The following is a 25,905-nucleotide window of genomic DNA, read 5'->3' as shown; positions in this document are numbered from 1 at the left end:
TGTGACACCAGCATCCCATATGGACGCTGGTTTGTGTCCCAGCTGCTCCACTTCCAATCCAGATCCCTGCTAATAGCCTAGGAAAAACAGCAGAAGATGGTTCAAGTGCTTGGGACCTGCCACCCATTGGGAGACCTGGATGAAGCTCCTGGTTCCTGGTGTTGGCCTGGCCCAGCACTGGCCACTAGGAAGCAAACCAGCAAGCAGAAGATCTCTTTCTGTCTTTCTTTCTTTGTAACTCTTTCAAATAAATAAATAAATCTTTAAAAAAAAAAAAAAAGATTTATTTATTTATTTATTTGAAAGGCAGATGCGGGGGGTGGGGGGAAGATGGTTCTTCCATCCGCTGGTTCACTCCCCAGACAGCTGCAACGGCCAGAGCTGTGCTGATCTGAAGGCAGGAGCCAGGAGCTTCTTCTACGTCTTCCACATGGGTGCAGGGGCCCTAGGACTCTGACCATCCTCCACTGCTTTCCCAGGCCATAACAGAAAGCTGCATAGGAAGTAGACCAGCTAGGGCTCGAACTGGTGCCCATGTGGGATGCCAGCACTGCAGGTGGGGGCTTTACCTGCTATGCCACAGCGTCAGCCCCAATAATTAAATCTTAAAAAAAAAAAAAAAAAAAAAAAAAAAACAAAAGGCTACAGGCCGAATGTTTGTGCTCTGTCCCCCAAATTCACATACTTAAGCCTAATTCCCTAGTGTGATGGTGTTTAGAAGGAACTGGGTCATTAGAGAAGAGCCCTCATAATGAGATTAGTGTGCCCTTACCAGGTAAAGAGACCAGAGCTCATTCTCCCTGCCAACTGAGGGTGCAAGGGGAAGAAAACAGTCTATAGACTAGGAAGAAGGATTCTGCAAATCTGACCATGTTGGAACCCTGATCTTGGACTTTTAGTCACCTGAACTATGAGAAATAAATGTTTGCTCTTTAAGCCACCTAGTTTATGGGATTCTGTTAAGTAGAAGATTCTTTGTGAACGACCCTGTTTCAGATTGAGGAAGTTCTCTTCTATTTCTAATTTCGTAGACACTTGTTGGTTTTACTGATGGGATTTAATAATGACTTGGTTAGAGGGAGAAAGCTGAGACAGAATAAGGATTTTTTTAAGTGACTATCAGGTTTCTGGACTGCTGAGTGAATGGATGGAATGCCATTCACCAAGATTTGAACATAATAAAAAAAAGATTTAAAAGGGAATGTGGGGAATCTGGTTAAATCTGAAGTATTGGTGGGATACTTGAATGAATGTATCCTACAGGACTTTGCTGTTCAATATAGCAGCCTACTCACATATGACTAGTCAGCACTTGAAATGTGGCTAGTCCCAAAACAGATGTATTTTAAGGGTTTACACTGGAGTTTCAAGATTTAGTATAAGAAAATGTAAAAATACTTCATTAATATTTTTCATATGTTATATTAAAGTGATAACATTTTATATATATTGGCTTAAATAAAACATTAAAATTAAGTTTATTTTTAAGTGCTTTTTTAAATTAGGCTATTCAGAAAATTTTATACTAGTTTGTATTCCTATTGGGTAGCATTACATAGGCATTTTAAGCCATAAGTTTGACATTCATGAGATGTAAATTTATGAATGATAATCTTATAGTGGAATTCAGGCCAACATGTACATGAACATAATCACAAAGTGTGTGAGTGAAAAAAGGCCAAATACATCTAAAACATGATCCAACTTAACAGAACTCATGCACCAACAACTTCTCAGGAACTTAGGTTTGCAAGATGAGGGAAACAACCCACAACAAATACTGAGATTCTGTGTTCTAATGAAGCCAGGTCATAGCTCACACAAAAAGGGGAAAAAAATTTTTACAGGAATACTATTTTAATTAAATGTAAGCTTTTTCTTCACCTCTGTAAAATCTGTATATACATTCAAAGGAGCTTGACTGATAGCCCCACATAATCCAACACTGTAAACCAACCTGATGGAAAGGGTCGTCTCTATATTCTTTTTTCACACATGGATTAATCTGAGGATTTTCCACATCTGTCTCACTGGTACAAGATGAACGGCATTCTGCACAATGCAACAAGTCTTCCCACAACACATCTTCTGTTTCAGACTCTGGCCTTGCGCTCTCAGAATCCTGTCTGGAACTTGAACAGCGAGAGCTGCAACTAGTACCCGATTTAGGGGCATCCTGAAATCAAGATATTCTTTGACATTAATACAATTTATGTATCCTTACCAACTCAAAGGAGTCTATCAGAACCATAAATATCCACTTACTCTAAAACAATCAGTACACCGTCAAAGGACAGTGAAACAGACAGCAAAACATTAAATATACATATTAATTCTAAGGACTGACAAATGCCCTGACATCAAAATTTACCACCCATTAAGCATTTTCGTATTTCAGCTCAGGAGTTACTCTGCCTGCAAAGGCTGTGCCTATTTTCTCTTACATGTTATATGAAGTTCAGAATTCAGGTAGGCAGGCACTAGGTCACGTTCATATGATCTACTCAGTGACTATTAACCTAATTAAACTGATGCTTTTAATAGAGCTATGCTCTTACTTGCTTAGCAATAAATTTCACCGATCATTTTGTTTCTCAAACAGAAGTTCAATAAATTAACAGAGAATCTAGACCAAGAAGATAACTGACAACTCTTGTTCTTGAGATAATCTATGTTACAAAAGTGGAAAGCTAAAAGGCACAAGTAATTTCTAATTTCTATACAATTTATTTTATACTAGGAGTTTTTAACACCTAAAATAAACATGAGTCACAGAGTTCAGAGTTTATCATTCACACCTTATTAAAGGTCCCTCCCAATTGATCACCACCTCAAAGACCTTCCCCCTCTTCCCAGATTCACCTCTTTCACTCTGCTAACCAAAATCCTTCCAGAGGTTCTTGTTGCTCTCCTGGATAAAGTTCAAATTCATTCACCCAGCCTGCTTGTCTTTACCTGTGCCACTTTTGACCGTTTTCTGCTTTAGACCACAACCTTTTCCTCTAATGACACGGGGTTACCCAGCCCCAAAACATCACTTATTCTTTGCCACCCTAGCCTATGTGTTTCTCCTTCATCATTTACATTTATCTTGCTCTCTTTCAAGATATTGAAAATTAAATGAGCGCTGCAGCTTTTAATGCAAATCTGGCAAAAAGCAGGTACTCAACAAATGTTTAAAAGCCACCTGTCTAATTATTTTGTTTTGAAGTGAGTTTTTATATGTATACATGTATTTTCATCTAACAATAAATTTTACATTGCTTTCCAAAATCTATGCTTAAATTATATCTTCACATATTTAATACTGTCAACTAAATCATAACTGTCACTTAGTTTACAAAAGACAGAAGCCAGCACTATTTCCTTACCACAGGTAAAAAAAAATATATTGAATAAATGAGAGACATTAGTGATAATCTGTTGGTTAGAATGGGACAGCATCAATTTATCTTTAGTGTGTTGAGTGTGGGAGCAGGACTGTTTGGGGAGAAGTAAAAAACTTCTGAAATGAAATGAATAGGAAAATGAATAAGGAAATAGAAAAGATAAAAAATCCATTTGTTTTACAAAAAGTATTCAAAATATTTTTGGCTCAGTAATGTAAATGAGAATACTGGAAGCTTAAGCTTTTTTTTCTTTTTTTTTTTTAAAGATTTATTTATTTATTTGAAAGTCAGAGTTATACAGAGAGAGAAGGAGCGGCTGAGAGAGAGAGAAAGAGAGAGAGAGGTGTCTTCCATTCGCTGGTTCACTCCCAAATTGGCCACAATGGCTACAGCTGCACTGTTCTGAAGCCAGGAGCTCCTTCTGGGTCTCCCACATGGACGCAGGGGCCCAAGGACTTGGGTCATCTTCTACTGCATTCCCAGGCCATAGCAGAGAGCTGGATCAGGAAGTGGAGCAGCCGGGACTCGAACCGGCATCCATATGGGATGCTGGCACTGCAAGCCGCAGCTTTACCCACTATGCCATAGTACCGCCCCTTAAGCATTTTTGTTTGTAACCATTTTTATTAGATAACAAAAACCAAAAATCATTGTGTTTCTTATAATTGCTAATTTAAAATTTTTGAAAAGTCAGTTTATTTATTTTGAAAGGCAGGGAGACAGACAGCATGACAGTGAGCTCCCAGCTGCTCGTTCACTCCCCAACTGCTCACAATAGCTGGGCCTAGACCAGATGAAAGCCAGCAGCCCAGAACTCAATCTGGGTCTCCCACATGGGTGGTAGGGACTCAACTATTTAAGGGCTAATTTACTGCTTCCCAGGGTACACATCAGCAGGAAGCTGGAATTGGGAGTGGAGCCAGAACTTGAACCCAGCCATCCCAATTTGGGATGTAGATGTGCCAAGTAGCATCTTAACTGCTGTGCTAAATGTCTGCCACCAATTTAAAATTTTTGATAAGGCTACTTTATTATCTATCACAAACTTCTGATATAAATTTACTAATCATATACAGAAATCAGTACTAACGCTTAATGATTATTGAACTGAAATTAATTGATGACTTCAGGGATAAGGAAATATCAATAATTCCATATTTTGTCAAACACTGGCTAATATGTGAACCACATGTAAAATCTAAAAATTATTATGATTGCTTACATTCCAACTAGAATTTAACTACAATATTTAAATAATCAACAGCCACTTTGAATTCCACATACAAACTTTTGAATTAAACCTAAAATTAGAAAATTTTAGCACTGAAGAAAATAGTTCAAGTTATCCACATTTAATTCAGTTTGCTCTGCTTTTTCAACTCTTTAGGGAGATAGCTAAAATTGAACATATAATTAAACTTAGAGGAGACAGATTATTTATTTGAAGGAAATAAGCATTTATAATATAGATGCCTTATGCCAGGCAATTTTTGCCTAATCTTACTTAACCATAAATGATTTGATGAGGCTGATCTTACCCTCCTAGTACACAGGTACAGAAACTGGGACTCATAGAAGCTAGATAATTTCCCTAAAGTCACCTAAATGGTCTGACTCAAACCCATGGCTTCTTCATTATGTTTCCCATGAATTTAGAGTTAAATTTGAAAAATTTAATTGCATTAGAGTTAAATTTGAAAAATTCTTTAGGAATAAAGCAAGACAGGAAGGAAATAAGACTAATGCTTAAAAGAACCTGTCAGTTCCCTCAGATAACCAAATAACTCCACCACCATCTTCCCAACAGGAGAATGGAAGAAGCCAAATGGATACAGTAGGTAGTAGAAAAAAAGGGGTAGATAAAACAGGAAGATTATGCAAAGTATATACTTCGAGTAACAAGGTACCCCCTCATCCCCACAAACCTGGTGCCAAGCACTATGCAGCCTGGTACACTACATCCATGCCACTAGAACTTGTGGATGATTCCTCTGAAAACTGGGTACCCCTAAAAAGTACATCTATGGATATCGCCATTGGAGAGGCTGACAGCAAAGGGAGGGGTTCCGGACTCATCCATCTATGCACAAAGTGCTATACAAGACAAGTGTATTCACTTATTAGTTGGGATATTTTTATGAGGAAAACCTAAAATGGAAACTGTTTTATATTTGTCTCCTGCATCTTTCTGGAAAAGCCCAGAGGAGTCATTGATAGTTTCCTTGCTCTCTATCATGTCAAGAGGTTCCAAAGTCATCCTGAGTATTTTCTGAAACAGATAAGAGTCTAGAATCAGCCATTTCTTCAAAAAGTCCTGTTTTTTTTTTTTTTTAATGTTTGTGTGTGTATTTCAAATAATAAAAATGGCACAATCTGAGTACTAAAGATGTTCACTGTGCTTCGGTTGACCCAAATGATATTGTGTGTATGTGCACGCCTTAGTCCTAAAGAAAAAATATCACCAGTAATTTGAAGAGAGTAACTTATGATATAAACAAAGATGTAGAACAGCACCATAAGTCTTCTGTCTCAATTTTCCTTTTTTAAGAGAAATTTTATTTTATTTTTTAAAAATGTCTTTTAAAGTTGGTTAGATATAAGAGAGTCAAAACTTTTGGGAAATCAAAGTAGCTTTTATCTTCTGGTATTAGTTCTTCACTGCTCAGATTAAGAACTGGAAGACCTGGGGCCAGCATATGGTGCAGTGAGTTAGGCTGCTGCCTGTGATGCCTATCTGGATGCTGGTCTGAATCCTAGCTGTTCCACTTCAGATCCAGCTTCCTGCCTGGGAAGGCAGTGGATGATGGCCCATGTATTTGGGCCCCTGACACCCATGTGGGAGACCTGGATTATGTAATTGGCTCCTGGGATCAGCCTAACCCAGATTTGGCTGTTGCAGCCATTTGGGGAGTGAACCAGCAGACAGAAGATTCCTTTCTCTACTTCTCTCTCTCTCATAGATAAATAAATCTTTAAAAAAAAAAAAAAAACCACAAAACTGAAAACCATATTTTATTTTTATGTAATCTTTTATATCATTAAAAAAAAAGATTTAAAACAACCAATGCCCAATATCAACTTTAGGTTGAAATCTCAAAGATTTTCAGTAACATGTCTATTTAAAAGTTAAGATTAATAGGATAATGGTCTGCTCTTCAAGAATCTCCATAATTCAAAATACAGCTACAAACCAAGAAGAGCAAAGATCACTGGGTGAGAAAAGTAATTCTGAAGCCAAATAATTTATTCTGTAGGAGAGGAGTCAAACGGCTCTCCAGCTCCCTTGCAGCACTGACTTCCAACTGTGGAGCAAAACTGTAAGTTTCACAAGCGTGGTTACTCGGTTTAGGAACAGGAGACAGCACATCAGATGATGTGGGTGAAGAGGCAATGAGCAGACTCACTTGGGTTGGTATCTGTCTCACGGCAGCCACTGAGAAAAGAACACAACCACAACTACTAGAAAGTTTAACCAGAAATGAAACCAGAGAGAAGTACAACTGAAGAATAAGAATTCTTTTAGTATTCCAAAATGGAATAGCATTTGATTTTTCTCAAGTTTACCCTAAAACCATCAAGGGAAAACATACTAAAAAAGTTCAAAAGGAGAAGGCCATGTTTACCAGGAAGTGCTGAAAGGGTAATTCAGTTCCTTTGAAGTAGGTAGTGAAATTTTCTGTCCTTAGAATGCAAACTGAAAGTACAATGCAATCAAATTCTTTCCCTATCTAAATAGTGTTGAGGTCAATCGACGTCACAAAGTTGGGAAAAACAAAAATCAATAATGAAAAGCAGAATCAAACAGTAAAAGAATGAATTTTCCAATACGGGGAACTTAAGAACTGGTGACAGTACCATGAAGGAAGTCACTTAGGATAGTAATTTTGCCATCATCAAGCACTGATAAAACCTTTCAAGTTACTAACACAGGAGTTTGCAGATGGTCCTTGTGGGATGGTCTTCAAAAGTAAACAACAAACTGAAGGCAAATGTTTTCAGAGATAATACACAAAATGAATATACCTGTATGGCTATCCATCAATATGTGTATGATACATAAATCTAAAACTGTTACTCTATACAACCAATGATGGGGAAATATTTATTTCCCAATATTCCACTGCTGAGAAAGTTGTAAATTACTAACACATAAAATAGGCATACATATTTACATATATAAGGTTCGAGTGTATACCTCATTAGGGTAATGCTTCTTATAATGGTGTGACTTTCTATTCCGAAGAATGCTTTCAGAGGTCCTGTCCACATGACGGCGTACTGGGTATCCTATTTCAGGACCTTCCTCACTGGACACTTCATCAGAGACATTTGTTACTGTCCTTTGGGTATCCTAAATTGGGAGCACACAAAGAGGATTATGGTTTATTTCTGAATGATTTCTAGGCTTTTACATTGGGAAAAATGTAAATTACACAGACAAACACACCTGCAAAATATCTTCACTATCTCAAAGTAATTGATTAGCACTACTTAGTTTTCTGTGAAAATGTGTTGTCAGTGACTATAGTTTTAAAGTATATTTTTAACGGTAATTCAACAGCAATTTGTCATATATTCTTTTTTTTTAAATTTTTTTATTTTTTTGACAGGCAGAGTGGACAGTGAGAGAGAGAGACAGAGAGAAAGGTCTTCCTTTGCCATTGGTTCACCCTCCAATGGTCGCCATGGCCAGGCACTGCGGCCGGCGCACCGCGCTGATCTGATGGCAGGAGCCAGGTACTTATCCTGGTCTCCCATGGGGTGCAGGTCCCAAGCACTTGGGCCATCCTCCACTGCCTTCCCGGGCCACAGCAGAGAGCTGGCCTGGAAGAGGGGCAACCAGGACAGAATCCGGCACCCCAACCGGAACTAGAACCCGGTGTGCTGGTGCCGCAAGGTGGAGGATTAGCCTAGTGAGCCACGGTGCCAGCCTGTCATATATTCTTAAAATATTTCTATTCATGACAGGATTTGAAACAGCTTACCAAATAGACATATAAAACAGGATAAAAGCAGAATAGAGGCCCTTTAAAGTAAGTTGAAAAAATTGAAAAAAGCTAATGATACTATTTTAACCAAAATAGCTATCAATACTTAGACCCACCACTGATTAATAATGGCTACAGGAGCCAGTGCTGTGGCATAGCCAGTAAAGCTGCTGCCTGCAGTGCCGGCATCCCATACAGGCGCTGGTTCAAGACCCGGCTGCTCCACTTCCAACCCAGCTCTCTGCTATGGCCTGGGAAAGCAGCAGAAGATGGCCCAATGCCATGGGCCCCTGCACCTGTGTGGGAGACCTGGCAGAAGCTCCTGGCTCCTGCCTTTGGATCCGTGCAGCTCCAGCCACTGCGGCCAATCGGGAGTGAACCAACAGATGGAAGACCTCTCTTTCTCTCTCTCTGCCTCTCCTTCTCCCTCTGTGTAACTCTGACTTTCAAATAAATAAATAAATCTTTTTAAAAGAATAATGGCTATGGGACATGACGAGGCAAATGCTACTTGAATACGTACACATACCAGATAGTATGTGTGTATCAATTTGTAAGAGACACTCGGATTTCAGAAATTCTGAGATTGGGAGACCCCAGAGCTTAAGTTTTGTTGTTATCTTCATTTTCCTGTCACTTTAGAAGGTAATACGTATCTGAAAATGTGTTTGAAAACTGTGTAGTTGGAAACTTATCTCCTGAGTGACAATAGCGATGTGAAATTCATATCAACAGAATTAAATGCTTGAAAAATCTAAAACTCACAGCAATGGATTATATTACATAGGTCCACACTTGTTCTATAGCTACTAATACTAAAAAATATGCATATAAATTAAGTAGTAACACATTCTTCACCAAAATTAGAGAATCTTCTTTTATTACCCTCAACACAAAAGGCTCATGCACACATTCCTAAATGTAACAGAGGTAACACCTTTAATTTGACTATATTTTCCTTTACTGTAACAGCTCTTAAAGAACAAATTACTTAACCAGAGAAAAGCAGCAAAACAAATAGTATACACAACATTAGGTTTTGTTACAAAAGCCTAGAATGTCTTTAATTATTTGGAAAAGTAAACAAGTAATTGTTATCATTTGATTTTTCAGATCAAAAACAAAACAGATTGCTGACACTAAAAGTAATACATTTAGGAATAACAAGACATTTCCTTATAGAGAACAGGAGTGGAAAATGGATTCAGCTTTTAGAATAATTTAGATGTTTGGCTTAAAGCAAATATCATATACCCCTGGAAACAAGGGAAAAAAATAAGGCTTAACAGGTATCCACTATAAAGTGTCTTGAGACTGGAAAAATTGAAACCATCAATAAGTTCAGAAGGTACCAAATTACATTGGCAATGAAGTTTAATGATAAAAATTTATCTAATTTTAGCTTCATTGGTGTTATAGATATAAAGGCCCACAGAATAAATTCTGGTGCAAATAGTTCAAAGATAACTACAACTTCTAAGCTAGTTTACATTAGCTTACACAAAATCACACAAGCAAACTAGTTAAAAATCACACCTACTTTGCTGGGAACACTCCTCAGTGTTCCTGTGGTCCAGGCTGTCTCTTCTGGTCCAACTGTTTCACACTGAGGTTCATGGCTTTGTATTCCATCCTCACTGCTTTTAACAGTCTTCTTCCCATCAAGTGATACATAGCCATTGTCAGTCTCAGTTGATTTATCAATTGAATTCTTTGCTTTCTTTGACCTAGAAAGGAAAACAGAGAATGTTATATGGACTTGGTTTATTTTGGCTGGGTCACATATAGAAATAATGATATGTTAACAATTATCTTTCTCATAATTCGAAAGGCTACCTTTATTTCACAATAAATAACTTAGAGATATCAGATAACATACATATGAAAGTTAATGTCCCTAACCAGCTTACTTGAGAAGCTTCAAGATCTTACAAATAGCAACGCTAAGAGACATGCCATAACTTAACAATTCTGAATCACAATCACCTAATCTAGTCTTGGAACAAATTTATTTTATTATGGTTATGATGGTTATTTTGACATTTAGCAGTTTAAGTTGTAATCAATGGTTTAACTTAGTTTTAATATTCTACTTTACTCAAACACTTTATATATACACAAAGTATATATACATAAATATATCTGATAAATTCATTTGAATATACAATGGAAATGTAAACTTCCAAAAAGGTTCTAAATAACGAAAAAAATGTACAAATGAAGAACACAATGAAAATAAATAACCTCTTTCACCTACTGAAATACTCTCTGGGAAAAACAGAATGTAATTTTTTACTACATGATTAGTAAGCATGTATCTTAAAATATCTACCAGGCTAGCACTGAGTTTATTCATTTATAATAACAAAATTTTTCTCAATATACAAATAAACATGGGAAACAACAAGACATTTTTTATTAATAGGAGAATGCATGAGGAGTTCTTTTTAGAGTTACAGTAGGTGAAGGAGTGGCTATCCAAAGAAATGGTTAGTGGAAATGTAAGTTACACTCACAATCACAATGTGCTCAGTGCAGATTAAGTCTATCATAAAACATTATTTAAAAGCAATTATGTTTAAATAAATCTCGAATCTTCTCCAGAGTATGAGTTTTGCAAGGAAGGAAAAATAAAATTAGTATAATGCTGTCATATAGGTCAAAAAGCAAAAAAGGAAAAAAAACTCAGTTCTATTGAAACAGGTGCTTTAAAACTGGGCAGTGTCTTAGAACTCACCTATTCTAAATGCTCATTTTGGAAACAAAGAAGCCTATTTGACAAATTTAAGGTCATACAACCAAATACAGCAGAGGCTGGCATTGGAATACAGATCTGCCTATGAGGTTAGTTATAGTCTCCATACTACCTCCTCCCGCTCACTCGGTGGGAAAAGTTAGGATTTCTGCCTAGAAAGTTTCTGTCTTTTACATAAATAGGCCCCTCTCCTTCCTGACCTTTTCCCACAGAGTTCTTAAAGGTGACACTCAAACTATATTTTCCATATGGTCTACAGAATTCTAAACCTTTTTAGTCATTCACAATTCATCTCCACGGAGGTGCAAAACCTGGAAGCCCAATCTCCTGATGCTTTTCTTTCTAATGATCTGCAGAGGCATGGAGAGACCAAGAGAATAATGAGCCATAGAATAAAGATTATTTAACAAGGGAGGGGAGAGGAAGAAAAATGGGTAATAGAGAAGAGGAAAATGGGCAAAAATAGTTAACAAAAGGTACAGAGAAGACTTGTGACCTAAGTGAGCCTCTCTGCCTGGGGAAGAAAAGCGACAGGAATGTTGGTCATTATTTGTTCCCTTTACCCCTTCCTTGAACAGTGTGCAGGACACAGATGTGAGAAAGGACCACGTGAAGTTAAAAAAGAAGGAGTGTGCTGAAAAGGTATGTCAAGTTTCATGGGAATTAGACTGGGCTGAAAAGGAAAGGAAAAGGGGGATAAATGTGGTACGAGAAGACTGGAAAGCTTGTCAGGCCCGTGAGGCAGATTGTGTAAGAGCAATGTATTTGGTTAGAGAGATGGAATAGCCGGAGAAAGGTCGCTAGGCTGCTCAGAACTACAAATTAATGTGTGCTGTTTTACTCTGGCGTCTGCTCCTAACCCACCAAGTCAATTCATGTGCGCTACAAAGCAAACTGCCTGCCTGCTGCCTGCTTTTCAGCATCACTGCAATGATCAAATGTATCTTAAAGGACAGGACAGAAACCTTGAGGGTCTATCTAAATTCTGAGAGAGGTATTATGCTGAAGAGCTACACAATCAAGACATAGTCTTTCCTAGTTAATCTTATAGGTAGAAACTATAATTATGTTAATTAACAATTAACTGAAATTAAAAAGTACCAAACCCTGAGGAAGTATGACTGATTTGTCTTTTCAAATTGATACTTTCGTGGGCTTTATTTTCTTAGGTTCATACAGCTTTTTTAAATAGTAATCTTAATTTTCTCAAGAGAAGTATTATGACTTGCTTTAAAACAAATAGTTTTATCTTAAGAAAGAAATGTACTAAGAGATGAAAAATAGCAACTTTTCAACTTATACAGGATTTTTAAATAGTAGGTTTCATCCTAACATCTAGAAAACCATCAAAACACCATACACAAAGCCCAGATACTTATGTGGTTATTCACTTAATTTTCTCATCAGTTATGTTAGTTATCACCAGAAACAATTTTGGTAAGTCTCAATTGATATTTCAATTTAAGCCTTCCTGACTTATCAAAGTCCAAAAGAACACCGTATCAACAAGATTTCAAAACGCAGCTTAGGACTTCTAAAATTAACATTTCTTTTCAGATTTGTTTGTACCTAATACTTAAAACAGTCTCATTCATATGCTGGCAAACTGGCCCCAAAATGAGGAAGATGAAATGGTGCATTAAAAGAAAAATTTAGTAGTCATGATTAAAGTGAATAAATACGGCTGGCGCCGTGGCTCAATAGGCTAATCCTCCGCCTGCAGCGCTGGCACACCGGGTTCTATTCCCAGTCAGGGCACCGGATTCTGTCCCGATAGCCCCTCTTCCAGGCCAGCTCTCTGCTGGTGGCCTGGGAGTGCAGTGGAGGATGGCCCAAGTCCTTGGGCCCTGCACCCCATGGGAGACCAGGAGGAAGCACCTGGCTCCTGCCTTTGGATCAGCATGGTGCGCCGGCTGCAGCGCGCTAGCCGCGGTGGCCGTTGGAGGGTGAACCAACAGCAAAGGAAGACATTTCTCTCTGTCTCTCTCTCTCTCACTGTCCACTCTGCCTGTCAAAAAAATAAATAAATATAAGTGAATAAATACAAAGGAGTTGGCCACTACAATAGCAATGACTAGTAGCCACGGTCATAGTTATGCTATAGCCCAATGGAGGAAAAGTGAAGTCCAAGTCTTATTTGAATAGAGAAACATATCAAACTTCCAAAGGCATCAATCTACTAGTTTTAGAAGGGGTTCTGAACACTATACATAAAACAATATTGACAGCAGACAACCGAAACATTCAAAGATCACTCTGAAAAGAAAAGATAGTTAGGGGCCAGCACTGTGGTGTAGCAGGTGAAGCTGCCACCTGCAGTGCTGGCAACCCATATGGATGCTGGTTAGAGTCCTGGCTGCTCCACTTCCATCCAGTTCTCTGCCATGGCCTGAAAAAGCAGTAGAAGATGGCTCAAGTCCTTGTGCCCCTGCACCTACATGGGAGAACTGGGGGAAAGCTCCTGGCTTCTGGCTCCTGGCTCTGGATTGGTGTAGCTCTGGCCATTGCAGCCAACCAATGGATGGAAGACCTCTCTCTTTCTGTGTAGCTCTGACTTTCAAATAAAAATTTTAAAATCTTAAAAAAAAAAAAAGATGATCTAAGTACTTGGGTCTCTGCACCCGCGTGGAAAACCCGGAAGAAGCTCCTGGCTGGCTCCTAGCTTTGGATCAGCATAGCTCCTGCCATTGCGGCCATCTGGAGAGTGAACCAACAGAAGGAAGACCTTTATCTCTATATCTCTCCTTCTCACTGTCTGTAACTCTACTTCTCAAATAAAATCTTAAAAAAAAAAAAAAAAAAAAAAAAAAAAAAAAAAAAAAGATAGCCATTATGCTAATCCTAACTGCTTCTCTGAAGACTTTGAGAAATGGCTAAGAAACTGACAATGAGGGTGGGTGTTTAGCACAGTGGTTAAAATGCCACTTGTATCCCATGTCTCATATCAGAGTACCTGGGTTCAAGTCCCAGCTCCATTCCATTCCCAGCTTCCTGCTAATATGCACCTCAGGAGGAAGTAGTTGATGGCTCGAGTAGCTGGGTCCCTGACATCTCCATAGGAGACATGGATTGAGTTCATGGATCCCAACTTCAGCCGGCCCTAGCCCTAGCCATTGTGGACACTTAGCGAGTGAACCACTGGATAGTATGGAAGCTTGCTCTCTCTCTTTTAAACAAAACAAAACAAAAAAAAAAAAAATTAAAGATTAAAAAATTACTCTTCAGTGATTAAATTGTCATATCCTACTGTTAGAGACCTATTTGAAAAAATAAGACTAAGAAGACAGAAATATATAGACAGACTGTAACCCAATTCAAAAAACCAAAAACACCCTCTCTGGAGGAGGCACAAGATAAGGGTTTCAACTTAATTTATGCCATATTACTGCAACTATTATAATTTTTGAAAACTTTCCCAAAAAATCACACTGAATGAAAATATGCCCAGGATATAATTGCTTAGTGACATAATGTATGATAAACTTTATCATAAGAGCACAATCATAAATGGATGAAATGGGGATATTACAGTTAACAAAATGAATGAAAATAGTTATTTACAGTATCCCTTTTCTTGATTTGTTAATTTAGCACCTTTTATTAGTTACAAGGAATATTTTAATCACAGCTTTTTTAACTTTTAAATTTTATTTTATATATATCTATGAATAACATTATTCTTAAATGTTTTGGCTTAAATATTCAACATAACATCACAAGATTAAGTCTGGTTTAATTTATTTTGAAGTCTGATGTCATTATATCTTGCCATTTGGCAAATCTTCACTAATGGTACAAATTGTATAAAAAGTTTCATGCACAAAAGAATTTCATGATACAGTATACATCCTATTCACTTGAATAACAATGTCAATGCATCAGGTAATTTTGGATAATTTAGTGAGGAAATTAGAAGAAAACTTTACCCAACTCACATGACATATTAATTAATAGTTTTGACCTATAAAACTGAGAAAAATAAATTATCAGAAGCAAAATAGCACTTGATAACTGTAAAATCAAATTCAAGAAATCTTAAGTAAATATACTTTGTTAGTATATATTCATTCTCATATCAATGTATTTATATATAATTCAAAGTAAACATTATGATTTCCATTTTTGCATTCTCTAGCATTATAATTTGTTAAAAAAATTCACACTGAGGCTGTCATATTTAAAGTCATTAGTATTTATGAGATAGAAGTGTCATAAAAGGGATAGTGGATCTTTATGCCATATAAAGCCTTGAATAAATACAAACCCTGATAAAAAGAAAGCAGCATGCCAGAGATCTCTGAAGACAGCGCCAACGCTGTAAGAGGTGCTTGTACCGTGGCTCTGCACTGCTCCCTCTTGTGTGTTATCTGTGGTACTAGAACCATCTCCTTCCCTGTGTACTTCCAAATGGGCTGCTTTTCTTAATTTCCTTCATCAGGAGAGATAAAGAGTGAAGGTAGCTTTAGAATTTTCACAACCACTTTCTCAGTACTTTGTTGAAAATTTTGGAAAATATAAACACAGAAACTTTATTACACAATAGAATTTAAGATTTAGTGAACAAAATTTATCCAAATATCATGATGCACATTCAAGACCAATTTCTCTAAGTGTTAAGTTGCTCATATTGACAGATCAGTGGATAAAAGATTGTAGGGTTCACATTGGACATATTTACAAAAGCAGTTCTCGCCTATTTGAATGCCACTTATCTGCAGATGAAGAAAGAAGACATTTTAGATCGCAGATAATTATAATCTAACCAATCAGCAATGCTTTTGCTATGGGTACTGTTTTTAAAAAATCAGACAGTTTTAAGTCACAATACTCCAAAACCACAAAAGTCATAATATAACAATGATATTCAAAAGATGAATTGCTCCCAAAGATCCTTAAAACAGAATTGCATTATGCAGAGTGGCCAGTAAGAAGCTATATTTACTTAATCAAAGAGCAATATTAATCAACTTCAAACAGCATTTAACAGAGTTTAGCAGAAATTCTTCCTTGGCTCTGATTTTTGCTAGAGCATCTTAAAAATATCAGATTTTCAGGGCCAAGGTTGTGGTGTAACGGGTTAAGCTATAGCCTGCAGTTTGAGACCCAGCTGCTCCACTTCTGATCCAGCTCCCTGATAATGCACCTGGGAAAGGGACAGAAGAAGACCCTAGTGCTTGGCCTCTGTACCCACGTGGGAGACCCTAAAGAAGCCCCAGGTTACTGGCTCAGGACTGGCCCAACCCTGCCTTTGTGGCTATTTGGGGAGTGAACCAGCAGATGGATGACCTCTCTTGCGCTCTTTTCTCTCTCTCTTTCAAATAAATAAAATACCTCTTAAAAAAAAAAAAAAGAAATGTAAGATTTTGGGGCTAGCACTGTGGTGCAGCAGGTTAAGCCACTGTCTACAGTGCCAGCCTCCCATATGGGTGCCATTTCAAGTCTTGGCTGCTCCACCTCCAATCCAGCTCCCTGCTGGTGACCTGGAAAAGCAGCAGGGGGTGGATTGAGTGCTTTGGCTCCTCACCCATGTGAAGTCCTGGCTCCAGCTTCGGCCTGGCCCAGCCCTGGCCTTTGTGGCCATTTGGGGAGTGACACAGCTGATGAAGATCTCTCTTTCTCTTCTCTCTCTCTGTAACTCTGACTTTCAAGTAAATAAATAAATCTTTAAAAAATATATAAGATTTTGTAAGTAGTGGGAATTATCTGCAATTCCAATTAACATCTGTGGAATCTTCAAAAAGTTCACTGAAAATGCTTATTATGAAAAACTATGGGGCTGGTGCTGTGGCACAGCAGATTAAGCTATCATCTGCAGTACCGACAACCCATATGAGCAATGGTTCGAGTTCTGGCTGCTCTACTTCCAAGCCAGCTCTCTGGTAATGTGCCTGGGAAAGCAGCAAAGGATGACCCAAGTCCTTGGGCCCCTGTACCCACGTAGGAGACCTAGATGAAGCTCCTGGCTCCTGGCCTAGCCCTGGTTGTTGCACCCATTTTGGGAAGTAAACTCGCAGATAGAAGATCTCTCTTTCATCTCTCTCTGTCTCTCCCTCTTGTTGTAACTCTGACTTTCAAATAGATAAATCAGAGGGAAGGAAGGGAGGGAAAGAGGGAGAGAGGGAGGGAGAAAAACTGTGCATTTCAAAATTTTTTGCACAATTTTCTATGAACTGTTTCAAGTCCCTTTATTTATTCCCTATATTAACTTCAGGTGATTATAAATGGGTTTCAAGAATGTGGTCTCAAATGGTCTTGAAGCAAAGCAAACATAAAGTAACTGATTCCTAAGCTCAAGTGCTTTATTTGAAAGAGCAGCTTCACAAGATAATGTTTTATTTTATGATGCTAAGAGCAACCAAGAACAATCCTGCATTCAAATGACAAAAATCTAGCACAAGATTACTTTTCAGCACAATACCTCCTCCTTTTCCCGCCTGTGCTGAGTGGAGGCTTGGGTGTCCTTGTTGAAACAATCTGGCAGTGCACAGTTCCCAGGAGCAGCATCAGCCATATCGGCCCGATCACTTCGGTCAGAGGGATGCTATGTGGGCTAGAAGCGGAACAGAATAATACTATTGCGGCAACTACAAAAAGGGAAAGAAAATACATTTAATTATAGAAATCTGACAGTCATTTCTTCAAAGCTTTTAAAGTTGCTCTTATAACTTTTGCCAGGTTATTTTTCTAAATTTAAATGAGTTTCAACTCTTAGTCCATACAAGCTCTTTTGGACTATTTTATTTGCCAAAGCTTAGCCATGGTCCCTAGCAATAAAGTCTTAGAATAAGATAACGCTCAAGATATTCACTAAAGTACACACCCCAACACTGCAATGAAAATTAGATGTGTATGAATCTAAGAATATTCCTGCTAAGATCAGAGATAATCCAAAGAATCACAGTAACCTTAAATACATTTATTTCTTTGTTTTAAAAATAAGGAAGTTTTATAATAAATGCATAATAAGGTTATAAAGATTCTTATAGAGGCCCATCTATCCAGAACTATAAACATGAATTTGCTTAGACACATTTTTCTACGGAAACTATTATATGCTCATCAGTGCCAATCACTATTCTGTGTTTTTGCTCAGAATCCTTTAGACTTTCTGGACATGAACTCTCTACCTGGTGAGAGGCTCCCTCCTTTATCTGTCAATCAAATGACCTTAATGCTCCCACCTCAGGGATCAACATGTAATTGAGACTTGCTATAGTCTTAGTAACTCTGGTCATAGGAGTTAATAAAAAAAGATGGACTCAGGACCTAAGAAGACCATAATCTATTTCAGGAATTAATATAGGTGCTTGAAGAAGGCCATTCTCCTATATTGCAAATACTAATGATTATGGAAATATTAAATTGCCAGGGGCTCCCTCAAGCACCACCTGGAAGGGGAAAACCTAAGAATATGACAAGCAATCAAAGCAGAGTCAGCAGCATAAAAAGTGAAGACATCATCTGAGCCTCTAAGCGCAGGGATCCAGAGTGCAGAGGGCTTAATTCTCTTTTGGAACAAGTGGGGAATCTGAATATTAGGAGACTTTTGTTCTTTTCATTAAGTGTAATCACTGTGATATGGTTAATGTAAGGTACATATTTTGAATAGATGCAATCTGGGTTAAAATGTCATGGTGTACATAATTTACTTTAACAAAATAGACTCAATGTTTAACAAAATATTTAACTCTAAAAATTATAATTATACCTACAAAATAATGAATAAAAACAAATTTAGTGTGAATGAAAACCACTGGAAATGCTATTACATAGAATTTAATGCATTTTTAAAGAATCTATCATAAGAAAATAAGTCAAAATATAAGAAAGGCAACATAAACACGTATGCTCAGTACAGCAATAATTATAATAGCTAAAGAGAGCAGTTTTAATACTCAATGTTGATGTAGGATGAATTACTAGAAATGTTTTCTAGTAATTAAATACTCTGATATCTGTTATGACATTGGGCAAAAAAAGAATATACAATTATATATATAATAATCTTATCTATATAGATACATTATCACGTATACTAAAAGGCAAGATTATGAGTAGTTATTTTTCTTCAGCTTTTTCTACATTTTCCAAATTTTCTGCCATAAACATATACATCTTTAATCAGAAAAACAACAACCACAAAACCAACACAATCCATGCTTTTTATGTACATAAGAAGATGTATCCTGGCTTGGAAGAAAAAGCTTTGTCTAAATAAAAGTCTGTCATTTTATTATATTTTCAAATACATAAAAGATACCTTTTAGAGTCTGCTGATAAAATACATTTGAATAATCATTCAGGATTGTAATCATTTTTTTTTTTTTAAAGTAACACATTAAACAGACTGAAAGGGCATCAACCAAATTAAAATAATTGTTTTGTTAGTGTGATAGAATGTGAGTAGTTTCTTCCTCTGTTTTCAAATACTCTATGGTAACACATACAGCAGTGATCAAAACGTTCATGGAAAATATGTATTATGGAAAAAACTATGCATGGATTTCAAAACATGTTTTAAAAATTATTTGACAGAGTTAGTGAGAGAGAGAGAGACAGAAAGATCTTCCTTCCGTTGGTTCACCCCCACAAATGGCCACTACGGCCAGAACTACACCGATCTGAAGCCAGGAGCCAGGTGCTTCCTCCTGGTCTCCCATGCAGGTGGAGGGGCCCAAGCGCTTGGGCCATCCTCCACTGCCCTCCCGGGCCACAGCAGAGAGCTGGACTGGAAGAGGAGCAACCGGGACTAGAACCCGGTGCCCATATGGGATGCCGGCACCGCAGGCAGAGGATTAACCAAGTGAACCATGGCGCTGGCCCCCTTTTTTTTGCACACAAATAAACTTATCTTATAAAAATATTTATTTATTTGAGACAGAGAGATATAGACAGAAAGAGGTGCCATCTGCTAGTTCATCCTCCAAATGCCCTCGACAATAGGGGATGGGGTGACGCAAAGCCATGAGTTGGAAATTCAATACAGGTCTCCCTTGCAGGTGGCAGGAATGCAACTATTTGAGCCATCATTGCTGGCTCCCATTGTCAACCTTACCTTTCAATTCCATTTTCCATGAGCTTTTTGCAGTTTTGCTATCACGTTGTACATGTACATGACTGTGCACTAGAACCCTACTGTGTTGGGAGGCAGAGTAACAGAGTGTGGGGGTCGAGCCTGGGCTCTACCATACCTGGTAGCTATGTGGTTTTGGACCCTCGGATCTCTCGGGTCCCATGCCTTATAAGTCAGGCATAACAATGGCGTCAATATTTCACTGGGTGGTGTGAGATCTGAGAATCTGAGAAAGCACTTAGAACGGCGATTGGTATACAGATCTTCAATACAGAATGAGAATAGCTCAGATTTCATGGTGAAAAGTACAGAAAAACAAACCATGCTTGAAAGGGAAAAATGAATTTGGACCAGGTGATTTGCACAGTGTGAGGGGTACACTTTGGAGATTTTTTTTCTAATTTTAAAAAAATTCTCTTAATTTTTATTTTTCTTTAGCTGCTCACAGATTTCAAGTTTCATAAATTTATATTGGAAACTAACATTTTTGTTTTCTCAAATATGTTTAACATTTGAAAGATAGTTATCTATCTTATGATATACGCATACTTCATACTCAGTTGTAGTTAGTATGTGCTCAACATCTTAGTAACCCTAACAATATAACATCTTGAAAGTTAAAAGCAAACTTCATTTTCATCACTTAATTATACCTTGAAGAAGATAAAGGACAAGAAGCCAGAAAAAGATGACCTTTGATGTCACTTGTAACCACCACCGGAAGAAAAAGGGGAAAAATACAACTCGGACAATTCCCTTTCTAGTCAGAGAAGTCCAAGGGCTTTCAGGCTTTGCTTTAGCAAATGCAGATCCTGAAAAAGTAAAATAAACAGAGAATACATTTAATGCTCTTTAATTTCCTCTGAGAAAAAAATTCAGTGTTTAAAAAACACCACCACATACATAATTGTATTCAGTACCACGCTATGAGTGAGAAAGGTCCAATTTGGGGGTTGTAAACACTTTTAAAAAATAATATTCTGGCTGGCTCCGTGGCTCACTAGGCTAATCCTCTGCCTACAGTGCCGGCACCCCGGGTTCTAGTCCTGGTTGGGGCGCCGGATTCTGTCCCAGTTGCTCCTCTTCCAGTCCAGGCCCAGGAGGGCAGTGGAGGATGGCCCAAGTGCTTGGGCCCTGCACCCACATGGGAGACCAGGAGGAAGCACCTGGTTCCTGGCTTCAGATCAGCTCAGCGTGCCGGCCGCAACACGCTGGCCGTAGCGGCCACTTGGAAGGTGAACCAAGAGAAAAAGGAAGACCTTTCTCTCTCTCACTGTCTAACTCTGTCTGTCAATATATATATATATATATATATATATGCATATATATATTCTTCAGGGGGCCAGTACTGTGGCATAGCAGGTAAAGCTGTTGCTGGCATCCCATATGGACACCGGTTCGAATCCCAGCTGCTCCTCTTCTGATCCTGCTCTCTGCTATGGCCTGTGAAAGCAGCAGAAATGGCCCACGTGCTCGAGCCCCTGCACCTACGTGGGAGACCTGAAAGAAAGCTCCTGGTTCCTGGCGTCAGATTGGCACAGCTCCGGCCGTTGCAGCGATTTGGGAAGTGAACCAGTGGATGGAAGACCTTTCTGTCTCTCCCACTCTCTCTCTCTCTCTGTAACTCTCTCTCTCTCTTAAAAAAAAAAAAAAAATAATTTGAAAAAATATCTTCAGGCCACAATATTAAACCAAGTAATTTGAAAAAGACAATCAGTTAAAATAGCAGAATTTCTTCCACACATTTTATAAATATAGGACAAAATACAAGTATCAGTTCCAGTTACAAATTACAAATGATCATTTAAATTTTTCTAACTGAATCCTGCAGTTTACTAAGCAAACATAAGCTGATAATTTTTTATGTTTATTTCCTGGAATAATCTTTAGTGGAGGGAAAGATCAGTCAATGGTATTTAGATGCTTCAGTTCCTTTTCATTCAATTCCTGCCTTCATCCAGGCTGCTACTGCTTTTATTCCTACAATATATATCTAACATACTTTGAATTGTTTTTTTCAATGACAGTGTTGACTACTATCAAGTATCTATTTTTCCAAGACTTACCTCTTTTTTTTTAAACCTTTTAGATTTCAACAGTTTGCAACCACACATACATGCAATGTATTAAGTACTCTTTGAGAACAAGATTTGCAGTTAATTCTCATAGTACAACTCATTAAGGACAGAGGTCCTACATGGGGACTGAGTGCACAGTGACTTCTATTGTTAATTTAACAATTAACTCTCTTATTTATGACATCAGTGATCACCTGAGGCTCTTGCCATGAGCTGCCAAGGCTATGGAAGCCTTTTGTGACCACAAACTCCATCAGTATTTAGACAAGGCCATAAGCAAAGTGGAGGTTCTCTCCTCCCCTTGGAGAAAAGTACATCCTTCTTTGATGGCCCCTTCTTTCCACTGGGGTCTCAAGTGAGATCCTTCATGTAGGATATTTTTTGCGATGGTACTTACCTCTTACAAGATCAACATCTATGAGGTCTGGTTTCACATGTGCTGTTTTCTTTGGTTTATTCCTTAACCCCTACAATACATGAAAAGTAGTGTTAGAACAGAAATTCAGAATTGCAAAAAACAATCAACTTATAAATATGCCAAGTTAAAATAAAATCTTTATTCTATTGGATGAAAACATAACTCATTATATAACTGTTACAAATAGAACATAAGTCTAATATTATAATATATTACTTTCCAAAAGGACATATTTAGGGATGAATGCAACATGTATGGATTGTTTAATACTAACAGTAAAATCTAACACAAAGACTATCATTCCACACCACAGCAAGTTCGGGGATGCAGCTTGAGAGGGTCTAGGATACTGCACAGGACCCAGACTGGCCTTAAGGATGTGCTGAGGGTGGGTGGAGGAGCAGTGGCCTTGAAGGCCCTCAAGTTTGGGCTGGTGTTGTGGTGTAGCAGGTTAAATTGCCATCTATGATGCTGGCATTCCATATGAATGTTGCTGGTTCGAGTCCTGACTACTCCAATTCTGATACTGCTGGCTGCTAATGCACCTGGGAAAGCAGTGGAAGATGGCTTGAGTACTTGGGCCCCTGCCACCCATGTGGTAGACATGGATGGAATTCTTGGCTCCTCTGTTTGGTCCAGCCCCAGCCATTGCAGCCACTTGGGAAGTAAATTAATGAATAGAAGATTCTATTAATGTCTCTCTCTGTTTCTTTCTCTATAACTCTGCCTTTCAAGTAAAAAATAAATCTTTTAAAAAAAGCAAACAAACAAGCCCTCAAATGTGATGACGGCGCATTCCCAGAAAGCAGTGATCACAGAGCTGAGGACCAGGCTTCTCCAAAGCTGCCAGCAGGTGGGGGTGAGATCACTGGGACCCAGAGGAAGATGCAATTCAAGGTCACCACTCTATGTCCCTAGCTAACCACCAATGAGAACACAGTGCTGCTTCATCATCTCAGCACTCTGATGCCATGACAAGGAGGAGGAGGAGACAGTTAATGTGAACTGCATTCACTTAAAATTTAAATTATTGAACACTGACTGAGATTAGGTTGTACTGAGTGAGAGTAGGGATGGAGGTCGAAATTAGTGAATAAAGAAAATGGAAAAACAAATCACTTTTTACTAAGAGTAGCATATTAAGAATTAGAAGAGCTTAGGCTAAACTCCTCAGAAACCAAAGCTGAGAGATGACACATCTTCAGATTATTTGTTATTCATTCAATCAAGCAAGCAACTGTGCACTAAATCCATTCTTTAATCCTAATCCAAGTGATAATGATCCCCTAAAGTACAAATCTTATCAAGAAATATTTGGGAATAAAACAAAGAGGACCATATCTGAGGTTTGAATTAACTGAGATATCTAAATCAAAAATATACCCTGAAATCAAGATGTTCTGAACCTTTGAACCCCTTTAATTTGCAAACCACCCCAAACAGGAAAAAAAAAATAAAGGAAAAAGAAAGGGTCAGCATTAATGATAAGGCAATACTTCAGCTGATTCTCACAGCCTGATTCCATACTTGCAAATTTACCCACTCACTAAAATTTGTTTGTAGTTCCAAATCAATATTAGTGCTTTTGTCCTTATTTAAAGACATGTGCAGAGTTGCAGAAAGAAAGAAAGAAAGAAAGAAAGAAAGAAAGAAAGAAAGAAAGAAAGAAACCCGAATTCCTACTGCACAAGTTCCCAACTGAAAGCTGAACAAGGCAATGCCTTGCCTTCTTGTTTCAGGTCTCATAACTGTAAACAAATGTCCTTTTCATGCTCTATTTAGTACCACATTTCTGTGCTTTTTGTTGGCAACTGTGTTATTTAACATGGCCCCAAGAATACTGTCCCAAATTCAAGAAGGCTGTTTTATGCCTTATGGAGAAAATGTTTGATAGGCAACTTCCATTCAGACATCAGTTACAGTGCTGTTGGCTATGAGTTCACTGTGAGTCTATAATATATACTAAATAAGGCATCTTTATACAGAAACATACATAAAACAAGGTTATGGGATTAGATTAATATGGCAGAGTAGGAAGGGAGCAGCCTCATCACTATGAAAGAAGGTAAAGGGAGAAAACCCAGTAAAAGTACAAATAAATCCAAAGTAAAAAATATGAATATTTATGGAAAAATACCAGGGTAAAGTTGTTACTTGTGAATAGTCATTTTGAATATGAATGGCCTCAACTCTCCAGTTAAAAGACACAGACTGGCTGAATGGATTAAAAAACAAACCCACCTATTTGCTGCCTACAAGAAACACATCTCACCAACAAAGATGCAGGCAAACTGAAAACGAAAGGATGGAAAAAGATATTCCATGGTAACAGAAACCAAAAGAAATGGTGTAGCCATCAGACAAAACAGACTTCAACACAAAAACTGTTAAGAGACAAAGAAGGGCTCTGTGTGATGATTAAGGGACCAATTCATTAGGAAGATGTAACTTAGAAATGTATATGCACCTAATTATAGGGAACCTGGCTGTTTAGAAGAAAAGTTAAGGTATCTAAAGGGAGACATAGACTCTAATACAATAGTAATGGGGAACTTCAATCCCCACACCCTCTTTCAGCAATGGACAGGTCAACAAGACAGAAAATCAGCAAGGAAACAACAGAGTTAATCGACACTACAGACCAAATGGACCTAACAGATATCCACAGATATCCTAACTTTCCATCCTATAGTTGCAGAATACACATTCTTCTCACCAGTGCATGGAACTTTCTCTAAACTGACCACATGCTAGACCATAAAGTAACTCTCATCAAATTTAAAAAAAAAAATCTAAATTATACCATGCATCTTCTCAGCCCACAATGCGATTTAGCTGGAAATCAACAAATCAGGAATCTCTAGAACATATGCAAACACATGGAGACTGAGCAACACGCTCCTGAATGAACAGTGGGTCACAGAAGAAATTAAGAGAAATAAAAAAAATTCTGGAAACAAATTAAGATGACAGTGTATCAAATTTATGGGATATGGCAAAAGCAATGTCAAGAGGAAAGTTTATAGCAATTGGTGCCTACATCAAGAAACTGGAAAGGCACCAAATAAATGAACTATCTATGCACTTCAAGGATTTAGAAAAAGCAACAACAAACCAAACCCAAAACTAGTAGGAGAAAGGAAATAATTAAAATTAGAGAAGAAATCAACAAAATTGAAACAAAAAAATTTTAAAGATAATCAA

At 37.9% G+C, this 25,905-nt stretch overlaps 1 protein-coding gene across 8 annotated transcripts in view; it reads right to left on the bottom strand.

Annotated features, from left to right (window-relative positions):
• PHTF2 (putative homeodomain transcription factor 2) overlaps nucleotides 1-25,905 on the bottom strand; it is a 133,023-nt gene that overhangs the window by 28,681 nt on the left and 78,437 nt on the right. For 4 of the 8 annotated variants that reach the window (XM_002712019.5, XM_017342734.2, XM_051849726.2 and 1 more), the window contains 7 exons: nucleotides 22,681-22,750; nucleotides 20,859-21,017; nucleotides 17,551-17,716; nucleotides 15,397-15,561; nucleotides 9,918-10,104; nucleotides 7,585-7,740; nucleotides 1,958-2,176 (listed from right to left, as the gene is read on the bottom strand). In XM_002712019.5, the coding sequence (XP_002712065.2) occupies nucleotides 1,958-2,176; nucleotides 7,585-7,740; nucleotides 9,918-10,104; nucleotides 15,397-15,561; nucleotides 17,551-17,716; nucleotides 20,859-21,017; nucleotides 22,681-22,750 (1,122 nt within the window). The remainder of the gene's footprint in view (nucleotides 1-1,957; nucleotides 2,177-7,584; nucleotides 7,741-9,917; nucleotides 10,105-15,396; nucleotides 15,562-17,550; nucleotides 17,717-20,858; nucleotides 21,018-22,680; nucleotides 22,751-25,905) is intronic. The other 4 variants (XM_070071199.1, XM_070071200.1, XR_011387393.1 and 1 more) reach the window with 3 other exon arrangements.

This window comes from Oryctolagus cuniculus, chromosome 3 (genome assembly GCF_964237555.1).
Source record: "Oryctolagus cuniculus chromosome 3, mOryCun1.1, whole genome shotgun sequence".
Classification (NCBI taxonomy): domain Eukaryota; kingdom Metazoa; phylum Chordata; class Mammalia; order Lagomorpha; family Leporidae; genus Oryctolagus; species Oryctolagus cuniculus.
The sequence above is the reverse complement of the archived record's forward strand: the minus strand, read 5'-3'. Positions and strand labels throughout refer to the sequence as shown.